General features: G+C 36.1%; 1 protein-coding gene across 1 annotated transcript in view; it reads right to left on the bottom strand.

Moving 5' to 3' along the window:
* Positions 1 to 22,227, bottom strand: part of LOC150109208 (plexin-B-like) — a 792,153-nt gene that overhangs the window by 12,013 nt on the left and 757,913 nt on the right. Inside the window, exons 36-37 of the mRNA XM_090406262.1 lie at positions 17,684 to 17,824; positions 4,641 to 4,715 (exon numbers count right to left, since the gene is read on the bottom strand). Coding sequence (XP_090262388.1) covers positions 4,641 to 4,715; positions 17,684 to 17,824 — 216 coding nt within the window. The remainder of the gene's footprint in view (positions 1 to 4,640; positions 4,716 to 17,683; positions 17,825 to 22,227) is intronic.

Genomic DNA, 22,227 nt, shown 5'->3' on the forward strand with positions numbered 1-22,227 from the left:
GGCATCAAATGGAATGATATGTGATTTATACCCCTATAAATCACATATCATTCCTATACATGAGTCAGTTCCTCATCCAAACTTGCCTCAACTGATAACTCTTACTGGAATGAAGAAAAAAATTCATTACAGTCAAAATCCCAAATCAATATCCATATCCCCAGTTTTCCAACAGGAGTGCCAAGTTAGTCAAAGGAAAACATATGGTATATCGCAACTGCTTGAAATCAAAATTCTAGCTTCACACTGCAGCATGCAACAGTCGTAAAAATACCATCAGCAGAACCAACTTAAACCAATTATAGAAAACTTTTAATGCTCAAGTGATTGTCAAGCCTTCCTTGCCAAGTCTAGTGGGTGTAACTTCTGTCCATCCATCACACATGTCAGATGGTACTATTTTATCATCTTTTAAAGACAGGGTTGATCCCCTGGCATAATTCCTCTCCTCAAAATCCTGCATTGAAGATTAGGATGAGAAAAAATATCCTCCACTTTATCAAGAACTGTTCACTTCATGCCTCTTCTAGTCTTTTTTCAGAAAGACAACAGAAAAATCCAGAACCAATTGGTCTTCTGGTTCTGATGATGTTTCCCACTTGTGCTTAAAACTTCTCTGCTCCTCCAGAATTCATGTCCATCTTATGTCTTTATCAACAGGAAAAAGTCACCCAAACAACTCTTTCACCATCTCAAAGCCACCAGTTAATCAATTACTACCGATATGAATTCAGCTACTCTCAGCCAACAACAGATCTTCTTGCCCACATCGCTAATCTATGGGAAACAATGTGGCTGCACTAGATATTTCTAAGGCATTTTATCAGATTAGGCACAAAGCCTATTTAGTAGATTACTGTCATATGTCTGTAATTCATTCTTTGTAACTTAACTACCAGTTTCCTGTCTGGTCATTTCTTTCTTCAGATTTTCCCTACAAGTAGTTAAGTATCCCATTACTGTACTTTTCAATGCTCTTTCTCCTCTTCTTAAATGACTAAAATTACTTTCTGTCACTAACCTCAAATCTTGTTTGTAGTTTTAATGATGAAAAATACTCTCATTTTCTTTCTTTTTTGACAAACTTTGGGATGTTCACATATCCCAAGCTATAAAAATCTTCCATAATAATACTGTTAAACACTGATCTCCTTGAAATATTTCAGGGTTGAGGACAATCTTGTCAAATTCCATGTCACCAAAACACAACCCCTGTCTTATTTCACATAAGAAAGACCACATTTTACCTCCCTTAACCTTCAATAATACTCCTATCTTGATGCAAGATCATATATCTCTTCAGAAAGTCAAACCTCTAGCCTCTCCTGTCACAAGCACTTCATATTCACATCCTCATCCATCTCCAAAATATTAGTTGTTCTTACCTACTCAAGAAAGAACAATTAACATTGCAAGTTAGAACCTTTTAACATTTGGAGTACCCACATATACTCCAAATGCACCTACTTTTGTGTGCCAAAAATCTCTTAAAATGCTTGGTGCTGTTCAGAAGAAGGAAATCCAGTTAACTGGTGATTCTCCTCCGCCCCTCTCTCTCTCTCACACACACACACACACACAGAAAAAATATAGTAGTATGAGTCTTGATAGACTTTGTGTTTCTTAGGAAGGACCTCCCATGATGAGTCTTTTGACTCCATGGATGCCTGAATAATAATAATAGTAGTAGTACAGAAACAATATTCCAGTCAGTATTTTACAGACACTACAGGGATTTTCATGGGCACTGTTTGCTGAACTGGCTGATACCATTTTTCCTCTTTCCCTCAAAATTATAAGTACATGAGCAATTACTGGTCAACATCTGATCACTGTCCAGCTCCAAACATAACCAACTTCTCATTATTCTCTTTCATTTGTTCTAAATTTGTGCTTTGGAATATTCTTACACTTATGATTTCCCTAAGAACTACAATTCCAGTTATTGAAAAAACATATCGGTAACTCCTTTCTTTCTTCTTGATTACATGCTCTCCACAGAGCACTGATGTGCTGTAGGTTTAGCAACCTTTCATGTGCATTGAAATTAAAAACAAATTTAAAAAAAAATCTATATAGTTAAGAAATTTGAGCAGACAGTTGTTATGCAAGCACATCTCAAGGGAATGCCATTCCTTTAAGGTACCTATTATTTAGCTGGAAGATGAATTATATCACCTGGTGTGAGACCACTCCTATTTACCATAGGCCAAAATTGGTTTGAAAAATTTTCAGCAGTGTGAGGACCTCTGTGAGAAAAGGGTATATGTGGAACTACAAGGGGAATGATTATGAAGAGCTCAGGAGACAGCTTGTGGGTGTAGTGTGGAATGAGGAGTTAGCTAGAAAAGAGATCAATGCAGCTTGGGGGATTTTCAAAAACTGTTTAGTAGATGTGATGTCTAAATGTATTCCAAGGGTGAGAAGGTTAAATAAGGTGAGTCTGAGATGGATGAATAAAGAAATTAAGCATGCGATACAGAGAAAAAGGGCATTGTGGAGGCAGCATAAGAGAAGTGGAAATAACCAATTCCATGAGGTCTACAAAGACCAAGCAAGGAGGGTGACTTGGTTGGTGAGGGTAGTTAAAGAGAGGTATGAACAGCAGTTGGCTAATGAAGCCAAAAAGAATCCTACGGAGTTCTTTCGATATGTAGCCAACAAAAGAAAGAATAATTATGGAAGGATAACATTGATTGCAGAAAATGGTATAAAGACAGCTGTTGCAGAATGTGTGGTGGAGATACTTAATGAGCAATTCATAAAGGTCTTTCAATCTTGTCAATGTGACTTCACGGAGAGATTGAGAGCAGTTGATGATGGGGAGGAGAGACTGACTGTAAGTGAGCAAGAGGTGTTTGGGGAGTTGAGTAAACTAGATGTAAATAAGGCTGTGGGACTTGATAATATATTACCACGTATTCTGAAAGAAAGTGCCAGGGAGTTGACATCTGCCTTGACATATTTTTTTAATATGAGTCTTGCAATCGGTGAAGTTCCTAAGGAGTGGAAGGAGGGCAAGATTGTGCCACTTCATAAAGGAGGTGATCGAACTCAAGCATCAAACTATAGGCCAATCTGTGTGTCAGGTGTTGTGGTTAAGTTGTTGGAGAAGCTTGTGAGAACTAGGATCCAGAGTTGGTTTGATAACAATAGTATTATCTTTGATGGACAGCATGGATTTGCTAAAGGGAGGTCATGTTTTAGTAATCTACTTACTTATTACAATAAAGTGACTGCTTCCTTGGACAGAGGAAAAGGATACACAGTAATATACTTGGATTTCGCAAAGGCTTTTGATAGAGTACCTCATGATAGGTTGACAGTCAAACTAGAGCAGATGGAGTTGGATATTAGATTGGTGCATTGGATTGGAGATTGGCTATCTGATAGGTATTAACAAGTTGTATGGGGGTGCGATATCCAAGAAAAGGAAAGTCACTAGTGGAGAGTGCCTCAGGGGTCTGTTTTAGGTCCATTGCTGTTTAACTTGTATATTAATGATATAGGTGAAGATTTGGAGATATTCATTTTTTTTCAGATGATGCAAAGTTGGGATGAACCATGAACTGTAGTGAAGATGTTGTGGATTTACAGGAAGACTTGAATAGATTGAGTTATTGGGCACGGAAATGGGGATGCGAGTTCAATGTTGCAAAATGTAAGGTTTTAAAATTTAGAAAACAAAGATGGGATGCAGAATTTATGCTTGGTGAGAATATATTGTTGGAGGTAGAGGAAATAAGAGATCTAAGGGTGACAGTGGATAAGGATCTAAAATTTAGGGGACACGTTGCCAAAATTGTGAAGACAACACAAAGGCTTCTGGGAATGATGCGGAGGACACTGACGTGTAGAAGTAGGGAGATTCTTGTTCCATTGTAAAGGCTTTGATTAGGCCACATGTGGACTATTGTGTCCAGATTTGGTCACTGGGTTTTCAGAAGGATGAAGAGATGTTGGAAAGGGTCCAAAGGAGACTGACTAAGGTAGTTCTGACCTCTGGAATGTAGAGTATGAGGAAAGAGTGAGAAGATATAATTTGCAGAGTCTGGTGGACAGGAGGAAGAGGGGAGATATGATAAGAGACCTTCAAGTTGGTAAGGGGTTGTTATAGGATCAATGCTGGAGAAGTTTTACAGAGAATAGTGAGAGATCAGGGGAGAACCAGAGGTCATCCCTGGAAATTGTATAAAGAGGGTGTGAGTAGGGGAGTGAGAGGCAGGTTTTTTTTCGTGCAGAGTTGTGAATGATTGGAATGCCTTTCCTGAGAATGTGGTGTCTGCAAAGAGTTTGAATGTGTTTAAAACACGGTATGATGAGCTGTGTGTGTGTGTGTGTGTGTGTGGGATAAAAGGACCTCCCAGATAAAACGTCTTTGACTCCATGAGGTCTTGGGGTGGTAATAATAATAATAATCTCCAGAGCAAAAGAATTAGATTTAACTCTGTCCACAGTGCTAATGTACTAGAAGTTTACAACAGCTGTTTGTCATATCCATATGGGGCAATGTGGGCAAAGCATGTTGGTAGTGCAGACTACAGAAAGGCTGTCCTAGGTATGAAGGACTTATTAATAACAGATACTTTACAAAATCATATCATGAACTATTATTTAATATTTAAGAGAGCTGTACTTACAGGTTCACTGTACTTGACAACATATACATACAATTCTTTAAGGGCACTGCTGGTATCAAACTCTCCACGATGAGACTGTAAATAAAACAGAAGTAATTGGTAATGTTAACTATAGTTACTTATAAAAGAATAATACAAGCTATTAATCAATGACTGTGTATTGTATTCTGAATGTTTATAATTTAAATTTTTAATCTGAAACTAATTCCATCCCTCTTTAATCCTTCCTACATCTGAGTCTGGTAAGAGATTGAATAGGCAATGTGGACAAAGCGTGTTGGTAGTGCAGACTAAAAAAATGTCATCCTAGGCATGAAGGCCATATCATATTCATGTAAGGATAACCACATTTCAACATATAGTGAAGTAAGGAAGAAAGGACAAAAAGAGGAGTGGTAATGATACACCAAAAGCAAAGTCAGTTAAATATAAAATAATGTAACTACATATTCAATTAAGGATGAAATTTATGTAATAATTTTCATAAGTGTTTATAATCCTGAAGTGAGAAAAACAAGAACCAGAAATAAATGCAAAAAATTACTAGAAACTCTAAATAAAATAAAATGAAACCAACAGAAATGATCATTAAAGCTGGAAATTTAAATGCATGAAATGGGAACCAGATAATACCAGGAATATGTCAAAGATTTAATGAACCAGTGCAAAATAAAAATAACATTAAAACTATTACAACTCTATTGAATTCAGAATACACAACATTTTATCAATCTAAAGAAAATTATAAATAACATGGAAAACTACTTTAGGGAACTTAACCACAATAGACTATAATAACAAACAGAAACATTATGACTGAAGAAACAACCAATATCCAAGTTCTAACATCAGTTATGCTAGAACTTGGATATCAATTACTGGTTGTGTTAGGGAACCACAATAGACTATAATAACAAACAGAAACATTATGCCTGAAGAAACAACCAATATCCAAGTTCTAACATCAGTTATGCTAGAACTTGGATATCAGTTACTGGTTGTGTTTGGAGCTGGATCAGTTATGCTAGAACTAACATGCATTACTTACTAGAAAACTGTGATTCTGAAAAAAAAAAAAAAAGTAATATACAGATTAACAAGATTAAAGAAAAAAGCTCAGGACAACTATTACAAGAAGATATTAAAACACTATCAACAAAGAATAAAAGAACAATTTAACAAAAACAAGTTTGATGAAAATATGAACAAGTAACAAAGAAATAAAACAAAATTTCTGGGAAACTTTGTTGGCCTGGTTGGTTGGTTGAATGATTAGTATATCCACTTTCCAAGAGGCTGCAGTTTCAAATCCTACCATAGCTATGGATTTTTGTAATTATCTTTAGGTGGGAGATGAATTTCATCACTTCAATAAGAGAGGTGGTGTGAGACCACCACTCCACTTATTGTAAGCCTGAAGTGGCCTGAAACTCTGCTCTAGAATCCATGTTTGGTCTCTAGAGCAGGATTTTCTAGACTGTGTAAAAAATAATAAAAGTACACAAAAAATAGAAAAAATCCTTATCCCACTTATAATACAAACTATATTACAGGTTTATAGAAACTTTTTTGTGAGTGAGAGCCACACAGAAAGAAAAAAAAAAAAAAAACTATTCTAAAGCTTGAACATGACTCTTATGGTACATAGAAGCAAATATGGAGTTTAAACAGAAACTAAAGAACTGAATTATGTACATATATATATATATATATATATATATTATATACACCCTTAACTGAACAAAAATACTGGGAAGAACAGTTTCCTGAATGTATGAAGGTGAAGAAAAATAACATTGCCTGAAAACTTGAAAGAAGAAGAATTAGAAATAATCTCACAACAAATAGAAAAAATTTTAAGAAAAATTAGAAACAGGAAAACAGCTGCAAGAGACACAATACAGAATGAACTGTTAAAATATGGAAGAAGAGAAATAATATTTTAGTTAACTTAAACTATTATAGTTTATTATTATTATTATTAACACCAGACTACCGCAGAGTCAAAGAACTCATCGTGAGAAGTCCACACTCGCAAACAAAAAAGATCATGGCACCATGTGTTAAACTGTGCCTAACCCAATCATAGATTACACACTCAGGCAATTTATTTATTTATTCATTTATTCATATGGAGTTTCCTTCCTTTTCTCCCCCCCATCCCTATTGGGGCGAGTTGAGCCCCCTCATGGGCGATTAAGTATTTATGGTTGCAGATCTGTGTGTCCACGGGACCGGTTTGCCTGCTTGCGGGAGATGAAAACCCCACATAAACTGGGGGAAAAACCCTGCTGTCCACACCCAAGACCGGCTAACTTGGCTATGGCTGAGGAAGATCCTTAAGCTCCTCACATCAGCGACGGGAATCAAACCCAGGACACTCATTCCCAGGCATATGGTTGCGAAGCGCATAGCCACTAGGCTAACCATACAGACACTCGGGCAATGCATTCTACTCACCAACCACACTCTGTGCAAAGAACCTGCTTCTCACTTCCTTGCTTACACCCTCCTTATACAGCTTCTAGGGATGGCCCCTTGCCTCCCTCTACTCTATGAAAAATATCCTCCACATTTATCTGGTAACAACCATCCCTCACTAACTTATATGTCTCAATCAGTTTTCATATCCCATAGACCTGACACCAATATTGCAAATTTGGACTTTATGATATCCTCATTCCCTTGAAAACCAGGTGTCCCAAAGTAGGTCATAATCAGCCTAATCAAGGCCTTAGATTAGGCTTATTATCTAAGCCTTATCTAAGGAAATGTAAGCCTTAGATTAGGCTTAGATTTCCTTATACAAGGAAATCACAACCTCTTTGCTTCTACATGCTAAGTTCCACCTCACCATTGCCATGATTATGTTGTGTGATGCCTAAACTTTAAAGTCTTTGTCATGATCCCTCCCAAATCTCTGATCTCCTCGACCTTCTTCAAAATTTTCCCATTGGCTGTATACTCTGCACCCCATCCTTACCTACCAAATTTCAAGACCTTATTTGCAACATAAAACTGATAGATCTACTGAGATCTTCCTATAAAGCAACAACATATGCTCTATTCCTCACAGTTCTTTTCAACTTTGCATTATCTATAAACAGTTGCATGTCTCAAGTTAAGCTTCCATATGTCTTTTCATCCTCCAAGTCAAGACTATGTGTTCACTTTCTCCAAATGGGGGGACAAGGATGGTGGCACCTTAGTTACAATCAGAAATTCTGCTCCCTTACTACTATATGCTATTTCCTCTTCCCAAATACCTCTGCAGTTAAAATCTCCCATAATGATTGCTTGTTTTGCATTTTCCAAACTTAACTAATCTCCTGTTCTTCTCCCTCTGTCTTTCCTGGCCTAAAGCAACATCCCACTAAACACCCCATCCTGTCTACTTCCATCATATGCTCAAAACCATTAGTACTATTTCTTCCCAAATTCTCCATGCTGAGAAGGCACAAGTCATATTTTTCATAAGTGATACTACACCTCTCCATTTATCCTTCATATTCTACCAGAATATGAAGTGTTATATCCCTCTATTTCTATTCCTGTCAGGATATTCTGATATGTCAATTAACCACATTTCAGTGATCTCAACGATCTCTGTAAAGGCCGATAAAGTGCTCATTCAATAACTCCACTATATCTTTTGCAACTGTTATTCTGCTGCCATGACTATCCACCAGCGTCAACCTCATAATTATTCTTTTTCTTGCTTGCTATATAGTGGAAAAATTCCCTTGAGTTAACCTTGGCCTGAGCAGCAATCTCCTCTCATACTGAACCTTTTCTTTCTTTATCATGCTCGTCATCTTTCTAACCTGCACTTTATACTCTTCATGGATCTAATTACCACCACCAACAACTGTTTTGTACCTCCTCCATAGCCTTTTCTTTTCCAGCACAGCTTGTTTGATTCCACTGTTTATCCATTTCTATTTACTTGCTTAACCCTTGGTATGCAGTTATACATTGCTTGTCAGATACTGCCTTGTGAATATCCATGCACTGTCCTTTCCTCTCAGCTCATCTACCCGACATATTGATGCCAACTGACAACAGAGCTTCCTATAATCAACCACTTTATACTTCCACATATATCTATTTTTAGCAGTAACCTTTTCTTGTTTCACCACTTCACGAACAAGTACCTCATGATCACTCTCACCAACTGGCAGCTGCAACACCTCATTAACAACTACATCTTGTGAAGTTATCACCAAATCCAAACATTAAAACCACTAGTTGCTGTTTAAGATATTTATCTCTCAGAAGTTCAACAAACTCACTCTCCTTGTTCCATATACTATCTCCTCCTTCCATTCTACATTCCTGTAATTAAAGTCTTCCATCAGGATCACCTTCTATTTACATGCCCAATGAATTTGCCTAAACATTTCATAATCAGTATTCTCTGCATTCCCTGGCCTATAACAACAACATCCTATCAGATATACTAGTCTGTTAATTTAATTTTCACACCACAAAGATTCAAAATCTATGCATGCACTATCAACTTCCACACTTCCTCTGCAATCGTTAACAACACTCCCCCCCCTCCTCTTTTCACATTTCTATCCTTCCAGAAAATTATATATTCTTCCATTTCTATTCTTGACATCACATCCTCCTCAGACAACCAAGTTTCACATTCCAATTATCTCTGGGTATGCTTACTCGATCAATGCAACAAACTCAGCTCTCTTGTTTCAAATACTCCTCACATTTGTGTACAAACATAACAATCCCTGTGTCTTTGAGGTCATTCTAAGATGACTCTGACTCTGGTTTCCATTTCTACCTGTCTAATGCTCACCTTTAGGTATTTTCATTTTCACTAACTCTTGTTTCAGCTCTTCTACTATGGTTCCGACTCTTGCTCCCATTTCTAATCGCTCTAATCTATCAAGACACTTCTCACATACGTTAATGCTTTCCTTTTCTCGTTTACCCAAACAATCCACAAATCTTTCAGATTTTTCAGTGCATGCTCTTTTCCATCAGGTCAGATTCAACCTCATTAATATTTCTAAAATTTAAAGACATTTTAAATTAAGTTAAATGAAAGTGTGCAAAGACTGTATTTCAAATACTAAAATTAGCTAAAAAGTTATGTATTTCTGATATACTGAATCTTCTGGGGGGGGGGAGGGACCTATTATATGCCTATTGTAGATGTGCTTACTGATGGTGCTCAATGTATGACATGATATCCAATTTATTGGAACGCCTACCATTTCTTGATATGTTCACCGAAATGATTGAGAATGGCATGCAACTCACAATTCCAGAGAAAAGTTAAAAAGTTTACCCAAACAGTCCACAAATCTTTCAGATTTTTCAGTGCATGCACTTTTCCATCAGGTCAGATTCAACCTCATTAATATTTCTAAAATTTAAAGACATTTTAAATTAAGTTAAATGTAAGTGTGCAAAGACTGTATTTCAAATGCTAAAATTAGCTAAAAAGTTATGTATTTCTGATATACTGAATCTTCTGGGGGGGGGGAACCTATTATATGCCTATTGTAGATGTGCTTACTGATGGTGCTCAATGTATGACATGATATCCAATTTATTGGAACCCCTACCATTTATTGATATGTTCACCGAAATGATTGAGAATGGCATGCGACTCACAATTCCAGAGAAAAGTTAAAAAGAAATTTAACATATAGTAACTTCTACAAATAGATAAAAACTATAACCAATATAACCAATGATTAAGAAAGCTGGAATAAAATGGAGAAGAAAAGCCCAAGACAGGAATAGCTGGACTCTTTACGACCTGCAGTCATGGAGAAATCCTGACTGAAACCACAGGTCCATCAAGGTAATCAAGGTTAAAACTTCTATAAAGTCTAGTTGCACTGCAAAGTGAAATGCTGTAAAATTAGTGTATCGGTTTACACTTCTTAGATGCTATAAAGATTAGACCAAAAGTGCTTTTAGAGAATAAAGCATTTGTAGCATCATTATATTTAGAACTTAGATTAAATGTTTTGTTATCTGAAAGACAACAGGAAAACCCCACTGATTCATCTGACAACTTCATAAGCAGATGTTTGAAGTAGCTAATTGCAAGAATGACCATGTAGATATGAAGCCCACTCTCCAAGTAAAGAACTAGTTTTTTTACTTGGAGAGTGGTGAATGAGTGGAATAAGCTGCCAGAGTCTGTTGTGGGTGCCATGACTGTGAATGAGTTCAAGGCAAAGTATGATAGATACTGTGTGGATGTTGAATAGTTGTTCTTGAAATGATGTTTAGGGCCTCCCTGACTCATCGGCAGTCTAAGGAGTCCTTAGACTCCCGATGAGTCTAAGGACTCCTTGGAGTTGCCCGTAATAATAATAATAATAAAATCTAAAAACCTTTATAAATTGGATTTAGTTGTGCATGCTGTTTTTATGATCACAAATTGTTGAAAGACTGTTTACTATTTTAAGAATGATTTCAAGTCCATTCATTTATTGCCTAAAAACAAAATTTCAGCTGTTTGCTGAAATTAAAATTTCAGCAAACAGCTGAAATTAAACATATATTTAACCATCATCCTAATTTATGATCATGCAAAGCCAAATAACTGTACAGCTTATTCAGTGGTGGCAAAAACAGGAGACCAGTGGGCTATGGTTCCTACTTTTTAAACTATGCAATTTTGGCCCACAGTTTCCATTGAGAATTTTATTTATTTGTTAATATTACAGTGCTAACTGTAATATTAACAAATATTACAATGTTTAACTGATTTTTTTTTTTTGCTTGTGTTTAATTTTTTTTTCAAAAATGCACTTTAATTTATTTGAATAATTGTCTTGAGAACTTCATTAGTTAATAATTATATACATTACCTGATGAATTTCTCAAAAAATTAAAGAAAAAAGAATTACATACCATGAATATACACTTTCAGGAATGATAGAAAAATTATAAATAAATTACTGATAATCCCCTAGACATGTACAAAAGCACATGTCCATGTATGAGCAAAAAAGCACTACCTATGTCCAGTGGTGGCAAAAACAGGAGACCAGTGCAGCTATGATCCATACTTTTTAAACTATGAAATTTTGTTCCACAGTTTCCATTGAGAATTTTATTTATTTCTTTTAAATTTTATGATATCTATATATATGTATCTATGCTCATGATGCAGCATTTTTGAAGTTAGATTATCATAGTCATTCAAGGTTGACCACTAAAGAAAATTGCCACCACTCAGTTTTGAGCTGGTGGCAAAGCACATCCAATTAAACCCAATAAAGACTTTTATAATTAATTCAGGGATTCTGAGAGGAGACCTCCACATAGCCTTTAAAAGGAATGCGGAGAACCGACCAGGGCTTCTGACCTAATGTCCAATCCTCACCTTCTCGTGGTTCATCCTGTTGGGTATCTACTTGGATACTGAACGAACGAGGATGGGCTGGCAATTTGGGATTTAGCCGACCAAATTGTATTCTTATTGGTTAAACCAAAATAAAAAATGATGGTACAACATGACAAAATTTCATGCCGGCTGGGGCGTCGCCCGGTTAAACAAAGCCCCCGTTGTTTTCACCAGGGAACCAGGGCGAACAGCGAAAAGTCAGCTACTGGAACAAATCTGAAAACAAGCCCCAAATCAACATCACCAGAGTTAAAGATCGGTACTATCAACGTAAGAAGCCAGAATGGCAAAGAAATGGAGCTAGCTGAGGAATTAGATAAGTACCAGATCGATATAATAGGGATGACTGAAACAAAAAAGACCAAAATTGGTGAGATCTTTCTGAGCAATAAATACAAAATGTTATATTCAGGCAATGACAATCAAGGAAAAGAAGGAGTAGCCATAGTATTCAACACAAAATACGAGGCTAATCTTCTTGAATGGCAGTCAGTCTCAAGTAGAGTAATGTGGGCAATTATGAGAATGGGGAACTGGACCATGAAACTTATTTGTGCCTATGCACAGGTTCTACTAAGGTAGAAGTGGAGAAATTTTTTGAGGCTTTAGAAAAAGCAACTGACATAATGAAAAAGGAAAAATTGGTCCTTGTTGGGGATCTAAATAGCAGAGTAGGAAATGATTGTGAGAGACACAAAAATATTTTGGGAAAATTTGGAGAAAAGAGCAAAGCTAATAACAATGGCAAATATCTGTTGGATTTCTGCTCAGGACATGGACTGGTTATTACTAACACCATGTTCCAACATAAAAATGTACACAAATTCACATGGAGAGAAGAGGCTAGGAATAAGAAAAGTCTCATTGACTATGTTATTGTTGATAGTGATGTTTTCTCCCTGGTGCAGGACACTAGAATGTACAGAGGATTTGAAATTGGAAGTGATCACTATTTAGTCTTGAGCAGGATAAAATTGAATTTCATATTGAAAAGAATAACATGTAAGAAAGTTTTAAAGCGAATAAAAGTTGAGCAGCTCTCAGATGTGAACTGTAGACTAAAATACAGAAAGATAATTGAAAAGAAAATGAAAGAGTTTGAGAACAGGAATCAAACCTTGGAGATTCAGTGGCAAACTCTGAAGAAAACATTGATTGATTCTGCCAGAGAGGCATGTGGTGAGGTTGTGTGCAAGGATAAAAAAATCAGAACTCCCTGGTGGACACAGGAAGTTAAAGAGGCAGTGAAGGAAAAGAAGAAAGCATATCAAAAGTTCCTGTCAAATAAGTCAGCTTTTACTCTTACAGAATACAGAGACAAATGTAAGAAAGCTAAACAGTGTGTAAAACTAGCTAAACAAAAGTCATGGGAGGACTTTGGCAAGAATATAGAAAATAAATATCAAGAAGGTGGCAAAATATTCTGGAGGTTGTTGAAGAAGCTTAGGAATGGAGGAAAGAGTGCTGTAAAAGGAGTTAGAGATGATAAAGGTGGCATGAAAACAGGAGAAAAAGATATCCTTGAAAACAATTTACTTCGAAAAATTGCTAAATGAAACAAGCAGTGATAGCACAGTGGTAAAAAACACTCAACAGGCATGCAGTCAGGAATACATATCCATACTTGAAGTAGAAAAAGCCATCAAAGGCTTGAAATGTGGAAAGGCAGCTGGAGTAGATGATATTCGACCAGAAATGCTGAAGCATGGTGGTATAAGAGTCTTACAGTGGCTGCACTGCATAGTTCAGAAAGCCTGGACAGAGGGACGAATTCCTGATGATTGGAGTAGAGCTCTCATAGTACCCATATATAAAAAAGGAAATAAAACTGAATGTGAGAATTGCAGAGGTATTTCTCTACTGAGTGTTCCTGGCAAGATCTATGCAAGTATACTTGAGAAACAGTTGAGAAGAATTGTGGAAGAAAAGCTTGGTGAAGAACAAGCTGGATTCAGGCCAAACAGAGGCTGTCAGGATCAGATCTTCACTTTACGACAAATAGTCGAGAAAGCATGGGAATATAACAAAGATCTGTATTTAAGTTTTGTCGATTTGGAAAAGGCATATGACAAGGTGCCAAGAGAGAAGCTATTCAATACGCTACAGTTATATGGTGTCAATGGGGCATTATATCAAGCAATACTTAGTCTTTATTTGAGTTGTAAGTCAGCAGTTAGAATTGAAGGAAGTACAGGAAGATGGTTTAATGTTAAATCTGGTGTGAGACAAGGATGTAAATTATTCCCTCTGTTATTCATTATCTATATGGATCACATTATGAAGGAAAGTGGTATTAAACATGATATCAAAATTGGAGATGTTAATGTCAGCTCTTTGCTTTATGTGGATGATGTTATACTTCTAAATAAATCCGCTACAAGTCTGCAAGATTCTCTGATTAAATTGAATAGCTGTTGTAATAGATATGGTATGAAGGTCAGCATTAAAAAGACAAAGACAATGAAAATAGGTAGAATTGTTGAAAATGTCAACTATGTTGTGAATGGAGAACCTGTGGAACAAGTAAAACATTTCAGCTACTTAGGCATGATATTTACTGAAGATGGCAAATTAAATATAGAAATAGACAACAGAATCAGCAAAGCTGGTATCGTGGGAAGTCAATTGAATAAATTCATATGGAATAAGAGAGAAATTAGTCAGAACACTAAATTAGCTGTATACAAGACAGTGTTCAAACCAGTTTTAACTTATGGATCTGACAGCTGGGTCAGAAGTATAACACTTGACCAAAGACTAGAGGCCGCATTTTTGAGAGTCCTGAGAAAGATTATAGGCGTGAACAGATGGCGTCAATGGCAATATCATATTAAAAATGAGGATATTAGGAAAGAACTTGACATTGTCAGCATCCAGGAATGTGTTAGCAGAGCTATTCTCAGGTGGTATGGGCACCTAAACAGAATGGGCGAGGAAAGATTAGCAAAACAAGTGTTCTCTGCCAGGTTGGCAGCAAAACGACCCAGAGGAAGACCAAGATATAGGTGGATTGATACGGTACAAAGTGCCTTAGACGATAGAAATATAAGATCTGATAATGTTGGAGTCTTGACAAGTAACAGACTGATTTGGAGGAAATTGTAGATAGGAAGTTAGTAATGATATAATTTTTTCATGTAGTACTATCATATCCTGTACACCCCTTGTGGGTACATCGCAGGAATTTGATGATGATGAAGTTTAACTAATCACCTACTAAACAGACAATATCAGTACTGTCAAAGTGGTGCCCTGTTTGGGTTTCAAATCTGGGGTCTGCCACTCTAGCCATCAAACCAATGTAATGAAGCAGATTTTGAACTGTTTGTGAAAGAGCACAAAAGAGTTTACTGAAACAAAAAGTGAAGGTACTTAAAGGTATGATATCTGTCTTAGATAAGAGTCACATCTGGTTGGATTTTAATAAACATATTCAGGAGCATTGCTATTTTTTTTCAAATGACAATGCATGACCAATCCCTCCCAGATGAGTCTTTGACTCCATGAGATCTTGGGATAATAATAATAATAGATATCAAATAATATATAAATTAAAAAAATATATATATATTTATAGAAATCTGAATAACTGGAATTGAAACCAACATGTATAAACTGAACTTCAAAAATTCATCCCACTTTAATCAGAAAACATGATAAAACTGAAATCGAAACTGATATTTCTGAAATCCTTGAACTTGAATTGAATCTTCAATCATTATTTTATTTTTCAGCTTCCCATCTTGAAGCAAGAAAGAAGACTAACTTCAATCATCGAGATTCAGAATAGCCAATTTTTATTATATTCAGAAGACTCAACAGACAATTTGGGTAAAATCAATATTTAGAACACAGATAATGACATTTATATATTTAGTTTTGTCTATTATGAATGTCTTCAGTATAGCAATATCTAAGCGATGATTCTCTGAATGTTCTGTTAAGTCATTAAAACACTTTTATAATATCAAGTTTTTGACTAATGGAGACAGAAAGCATTCAGTTGACTACAGAGGGTCCCCCCCACTCCAAGATTTCTTGTTGCAGTATAAAAAAGTTTATGGTAATTTATTGATATAGTGCCTTCATAGCACAATTGGAAGAATAAAGGGCCACATCCTCCCACAACTGGAAAAGACTTAAGTTTAATTCTCATCATGACAAGAGGAATCTATATATAAACTTTATTATTATTATTATTATTAAAGATGAGTAGCAGAGCTTTTTCCTCCCAGGAACTCAGGTTTTTCATCCCACATAAAGGCAAATCAGCAGAAAATGCATGCAATTTGCAGACAAAAAATACTATTAGTGAGTGGAAGATTGTAATGCCATTTGCCATCCACTAATAGATGGTGTAGTGGCACTGTATGTAGATGGAGGATTAAGTAGCATAAGAAGTGGTGTGTGTGTGTGTGTGTGTGTGTGTGTGTGTGTGTGTGTGTGTGTGTGTGTGTGTGTGTGTGTGTGTGTGTGTGTGTGTGTGTGTGTGTGTAGAGTGCTTGTTAGTGTGTTGATCAATAACCAAGCAATCCTATGAGCTACCTTGGCCACCTTTGCAACATGCCCTCCAAACTCTCTAATTCATCAACACACCTAAACCAATTTCTTGGAATACAGTTCCATCAATATGGCACAGAGTTTGTAATCTTTTCATTCCAAAATGCATATCTTTCACTTTTCCATATTACACTCACATCCATTATCTTTTGTCCATAGTGTCAGCCAATATATTTAAATCATCCTGAGTTCTTTACATCATTTTGATGAACTATTAAGATACCAAATTTTGCAACATCAGCAAACAACTGAATATTTCCATTAAAATCATTTCCTATATCATTTATGTAAAAATTAAATTGTGGTTGTTCAAGCACAGAGCTTTGCAGTACATTGCTAGCCATCTGCTATCTATTGCCTCTGTATGATGCTGGCTAATTTATATTCAGTTGAGAACCATATAAAATGTTCTTGCTTTCTAGATGGAAAGGAAAAAAAAAACCGTCCCTTCTCCCAAATAAAGAGCATATTCATTTCAAATGTGGCACAAAGACACTCCTCATATATTTTATATTAAGAATTAATTTTACTTTAGAAGTTATCCTACTCTTCTGAATGTAATCTGAATCATTTCTACAACCTTGAATATCACTGGCCTGAGTTAAATAAAAAGCACCCCTGTTTTGCAAACAACAAGGAGATTCAAATCTCACTTGCAGCATAGACATGCAAAGTCTTTAGATGATAAATGATTTTCTTTGCCCAGTATAAGACCGCCAACATCATTCTGCTGATTAGAGGCATGAAACATCATGTTTGTCAGAGCAGAACGCTCAGATTGATCAACCTTTAGCTTGCCTATGGTACTAATATACTATAGGCTCCTAAGTTTTTTGAGGCAATATTTTTAAAAAAAACTTTATACCATAAAGATGTGAAGTTTCGAAATTATTCCATGATAAGAGCAAGAGAAGGAGGAAATAGACAAATGAAGTATGCAGCAGATTTGTGTCTTTAATTTATTAAATGATTATCCTTGTCCTGAAACACTATTCAATTACCCTGGAAATGAATTATTAATACACACTTGAGTTTACAAAGCAGTGTACACATAAAAACATAATTTCTTCAACAAATGTAATATTACCAATGATAATGCCTGCATAGCCATCCCCATTTCTTGATCAGTGACTGGAGGTAAGGCAGCAACATCTCTATAAAATGTAGATACCATCTTTCTATACCTTGGCATATCTCTTGCAAAGAGCAATTTTGTAGATGGTGAGTCCTACAAAGCAATAACTATTATGAGACAACATTTAGATTTTAGACATTTCAAAGGCAAGCTAATCAAGAAATGCTAAGCTAAGAGATATTTTAGTTTAGTGTCAAATAAATTTGTTTAGTAGTATGCTTTTTTTATTTTCAATTTTATGTATATATTTTTAATTTTTTACATAATCTGGAAACCCTGCTCAGAGACCAAGCATGGAATTTTTTCAGCTGCTTCATGCTTCCAGTAAGTGTAGCGGTGGCCTTACACTGGATGATGAATTTCATCTTCCACCAAAAGACAATTATCCATAACTGCAGCAAGATTGACCTGTTGGTTTTATGTAGCTCCCACACACAAAATCTTTTGTCTGTGGGAGCTACATAAAAAAAAAAAAAAAAAGGTGTAATCCATAAAGTTCACAAACAAGGATCAGAGAACTAGAGCTACATTACTGAATTTATTGGGCCTGCATTATGTGCAATGGACAAGGAACTTGCATATGCAATGATATATTAAAATTTTGCAAAGGCTTTTGATGGATTATCACATGAGACAAGTTTGTAATCAGAAAGGAAAATATATATAATTAGATAATAGATTAATGCATTTGATAGGTGATTGGCTGTTTGATAAATATTGGCAAGTTGTGAATGAGAAGCAGTAGACGTGTGCCCCAGGGGTCTCTTTTGGATCCCTCACTGTGTTAATATTACTGAGAGAGGTTTAAATGAGGATAATACAGTGCAGTGCATATTTGGGAAGAACTATGAGTAGAGAAGAGATCTTGCAACTTTAGAGGATGATTTGAATAGACTGTATGAGGAGGCAAGTGGGAAGAGTTACCAATTCAACAATTCCAAGTTTAAGGCTTTAAAATGAGAAAGGCAAGATGGAGATACAGAGTATACAATTGTTGGGAATATTTCACAGAAAGTGGAGATGACAAGAAATCTTTGGGTGATGGTGTATAAGTACCTAAAAATTTAGGAAACATATTGCTAAACTATTGAGGATATCACAACAGATTATGGCAATGATGTAGAGCAGAGTGACATGTAAAAGTAAGGTGATTATGACAGCTTTTGCATGAGATGCTGATCAAGCTTCATACACATAACTGTGTGCAGGTTTGATAATAACTTGGTTTTCATGGGTTCAAGTGACTTAGGGTGTTTCCACTCTCTAGAATGTTTGGGATGAAGAAAAATTGCATCAATTCAATTTGCAAAATCTTGTAGATAGAAGGAGGAGGTGTGACTGAGCTACATATGTTTGTTAGGAACTGTTATCAGATAAAAAAGATTTTTTATAGAAAGATGGGGGTAGAATTTGAAGCAGTCCTTGGAAGCTATATAAGGATGAGTAAGTAGTATTATAAGTTTATAGGGCATAAAATTTTTTGTGTGTGGGAGCTACATAAAAATAAATAAATAAATAAATAAAACCAACAAGTGTAATCCATAAGTTCACAAACAAGAATCAGAGATATAACTAGATATACATTACTGAAATTTATTCAGGCTGTTCACTATATGCAATGGACAAGGAAGATGATGATTTGGAATGATTATTTTGGAATGAATTGAGAATGCAGCAAGTGGAAAGCAGTGCTTGAAAGTATGAAAACAGTGAAAGAGTCACAGTCAATGAGAGGACCCTCTCACATGAGTTTTAATCCATGATGATGATGATAATTATGTATGCATCACCATTGTAAAGTGCCTGAAATGAATTGTCACAATAGAAACATCATCCTATAATAAATTATTATTATCGCATGACACCACTAAAGATCCAACAACTCTTTATAGTATGGAATTCCACACCACACAGCCCACTCCACTACACACTATGTCATCTACCATCTACTAACAGTATTTCTACCTGTTAATTTATTCCATTCTCCAACCAATTTTTTCACATACTGAATAAAAAAATAACCTGAGTTTTCAGAAAAATAATCTTGCTGCCTCTATTATGAGATGAACTCACTCACATTCAATTGAAAAAGCACATAATATAAAGATTCCTCTCATCATGGTGAGAACTTGGGACACTGAAAGGGTTCACTGCAAGGTTTGTGCAAGAACACTCCTGGTTCGGTACGTTTTTTTTTTTTTTTTGGCTAATGAATTGTGGATTTTTATTTGTTTTTGTGTAAGAGTTGCTGTAGAGTTGTGCACTTGTAGTGTTAGCGTGTGGGTTTTTTTTTTTTTTTTTTTTTAGATCCCACTCATGAAAGGTTTCTGCAAGCCTATAGTATATTCATACAGCGGGTAGGCAAGGATTTTTTGTGCTATTTTTTTTTATTTTATACATTTTTTGGTATTTTGTAAATGAATTTTTTATGCAGTATGGAAACTGCTCTAGAGACCAATGTGGAAATTTTTCAAGCCACTTCAAGCTTCCAATAAGCAAGGAAGTTGTCTCACAACAGGCAATGAAACATCATGCTCATGGATTGAAGATGCAGCCTGTTGGTTGGAGAACCACACTGAATGGTTATATAATAATAATAAAATAAATAATAGGAGGTGACGCTAGTGTCACAAGTGAACGTGGTTTGAGCTATGCTAGAAAAATGTTTTTAATTTAAAGTAAAGTGAGGCTTTTTGTTTCAAATTGTGCTGAAGTTGTGCTTCAGTTGGATACAAGTGTCCATCAGTGGTGTTATTGTTGAAACTTTATTGTTTATATTGTGTTTTCGCTACTGTTTGTTGCACTACTTCAGAGTCTAAAGATGGCGTCCATCAAGAAACATATATCAGTGGCTCGGAGGACACTTCTGTATGAAAGTCTAGCTCTGCCTTGGATTTTTCGCACTGGATGCGTTGTGGAAACTGCCATATGTATGCACCGAAAAATGTATAAGACTGTTTGACTAAACAAGAAGAATGAAAACGTCAACGTAAGTGAAAAGTGTTTAGATAGACTATAGCTATTAGCAATGGAAGCAAACATTGGGACCGCAGCAGAAGAGCTTCAGCAAGAGTTCATGAAAATGAAAAGTGACCTTCTGTAATAATGGCATGCTATTACTTATTTATAAAGCCTACTTGGTTGCTGCATCTTTGAAATGCTGTTATTCTAATTAGCAGTGCATGCTTTTTCTCTCATAACCTTCCTTACTAATTCTACTGCGTACTATATTAATCCACCTTTTGTATTTACTAGTCATATGCCTATGAACACTGGAAAATTTATTTGTAAGGCTGCGCTACCAGTATTCTTTATATCGGCAGAAGACTTAGTAATATGTCCAGTAGATCTCTCTCTCCCTCTCTTACTAGCACGAATTCCTTCAACAAAGTTTATATAAACAGTTGTGGTTCTTAAGTAGTACTTAACTGCACTTTTATTACCTTAGTTGTTTCCTGCTCACAAGTCCGATTTTTTTAGGAACAGTGCAGTTGTAAAATAAAAAAAATCAGGCAGCACTCTATTTGCATATAAATAAAACACATTTAATTACAATAATAATAAAGTACATTAAATAAGTGACAGGGAGGTTACTCTTCTCTACCTATCCTTTATGCCTTTGGTATATAGAAACAAACTTTCCCTTTCCCTTTCCTTTCTGCTTAAACAAAATAAATTGCCAAGACTAATTTACTCATAAAGGGATTAGCTAGCTATGGCAAGTTATCTTACAATTTATATTCCGGTTAACAACAAATCAGAGAACTCTCTTACATTTATTTCTTATTACTATTTCTTATCAGTCCATCTATGACATATCTCCTAGATTACAAAAAGAATGTACATTAAAGATTGAACTTACAGAGGCTCTTTGTCACACATTCTTCGAAAGGTTCTGCATTAAAGCTTCTATGCTTTTTTCTTTCTTCAGGCCTTGGCTTTCATCTGGAGAGTCTTGCTTCAAGGGGATTCGTCGGATTACTGGCGGGCCTTGGATTGCAATTATCCCGGTATTCAAAAAGCTCAGGCAAGAAGCTTCGGCATACAGGCTTGAAGATCGTTCTGTGGCCTTTGACTCCGGTTGACTTCTCACAGCAAAAAGGACATCCAACACTCTTGGCTTGGGTTTGCCGTAACTTCTGGTTCTCTGCCAACTGCCTCTGATTTGGACTCTGCCTATGGTCTGCAGCTCGCCTCCGTTCTGGTTCCGACTACTCTCTGCTGTGGTTCCAACTGCCTCTCTCTTTAATAACTTGGGCCTTCCTCTCCTCTTTTGCTGACTTCTGATGACTCTCTGCCAACAACTGCCTCCCGATGTTCGGCTCAGTCCCTTTTTATTTTCCCGTTCTCCTGACCTTGCACTAAGGGTTGTAAATCCCGAAGAAAATCGGCATTTCTCCTTGATCCTTTTGATAAGGCCGGCCCGTTCTTTCTTGTTGTCCATGCACTCTTTTTCCTTGTTTTGTCAGGCAGCGGAAACTTTTCTGAAACTAGCG

This window comes from Typopeltis vanoorti, chromosome 2 (genome assembly GCF_054136105.1).
Source record: "Typopeltis vanoorti isolate ZY-2024b chromosome 2, IOZ_Tvanoo_1.0, whole genome shotgun sequence".
In the NCBI taxonomy this organism is placed as follows: domain Eukaryota; kingdom Metazoa; phylum Arthropoda; class Arachnida; order Uropygi; family Thelyphonidae; genus Typopeltis; species Typopeltis vanoorti.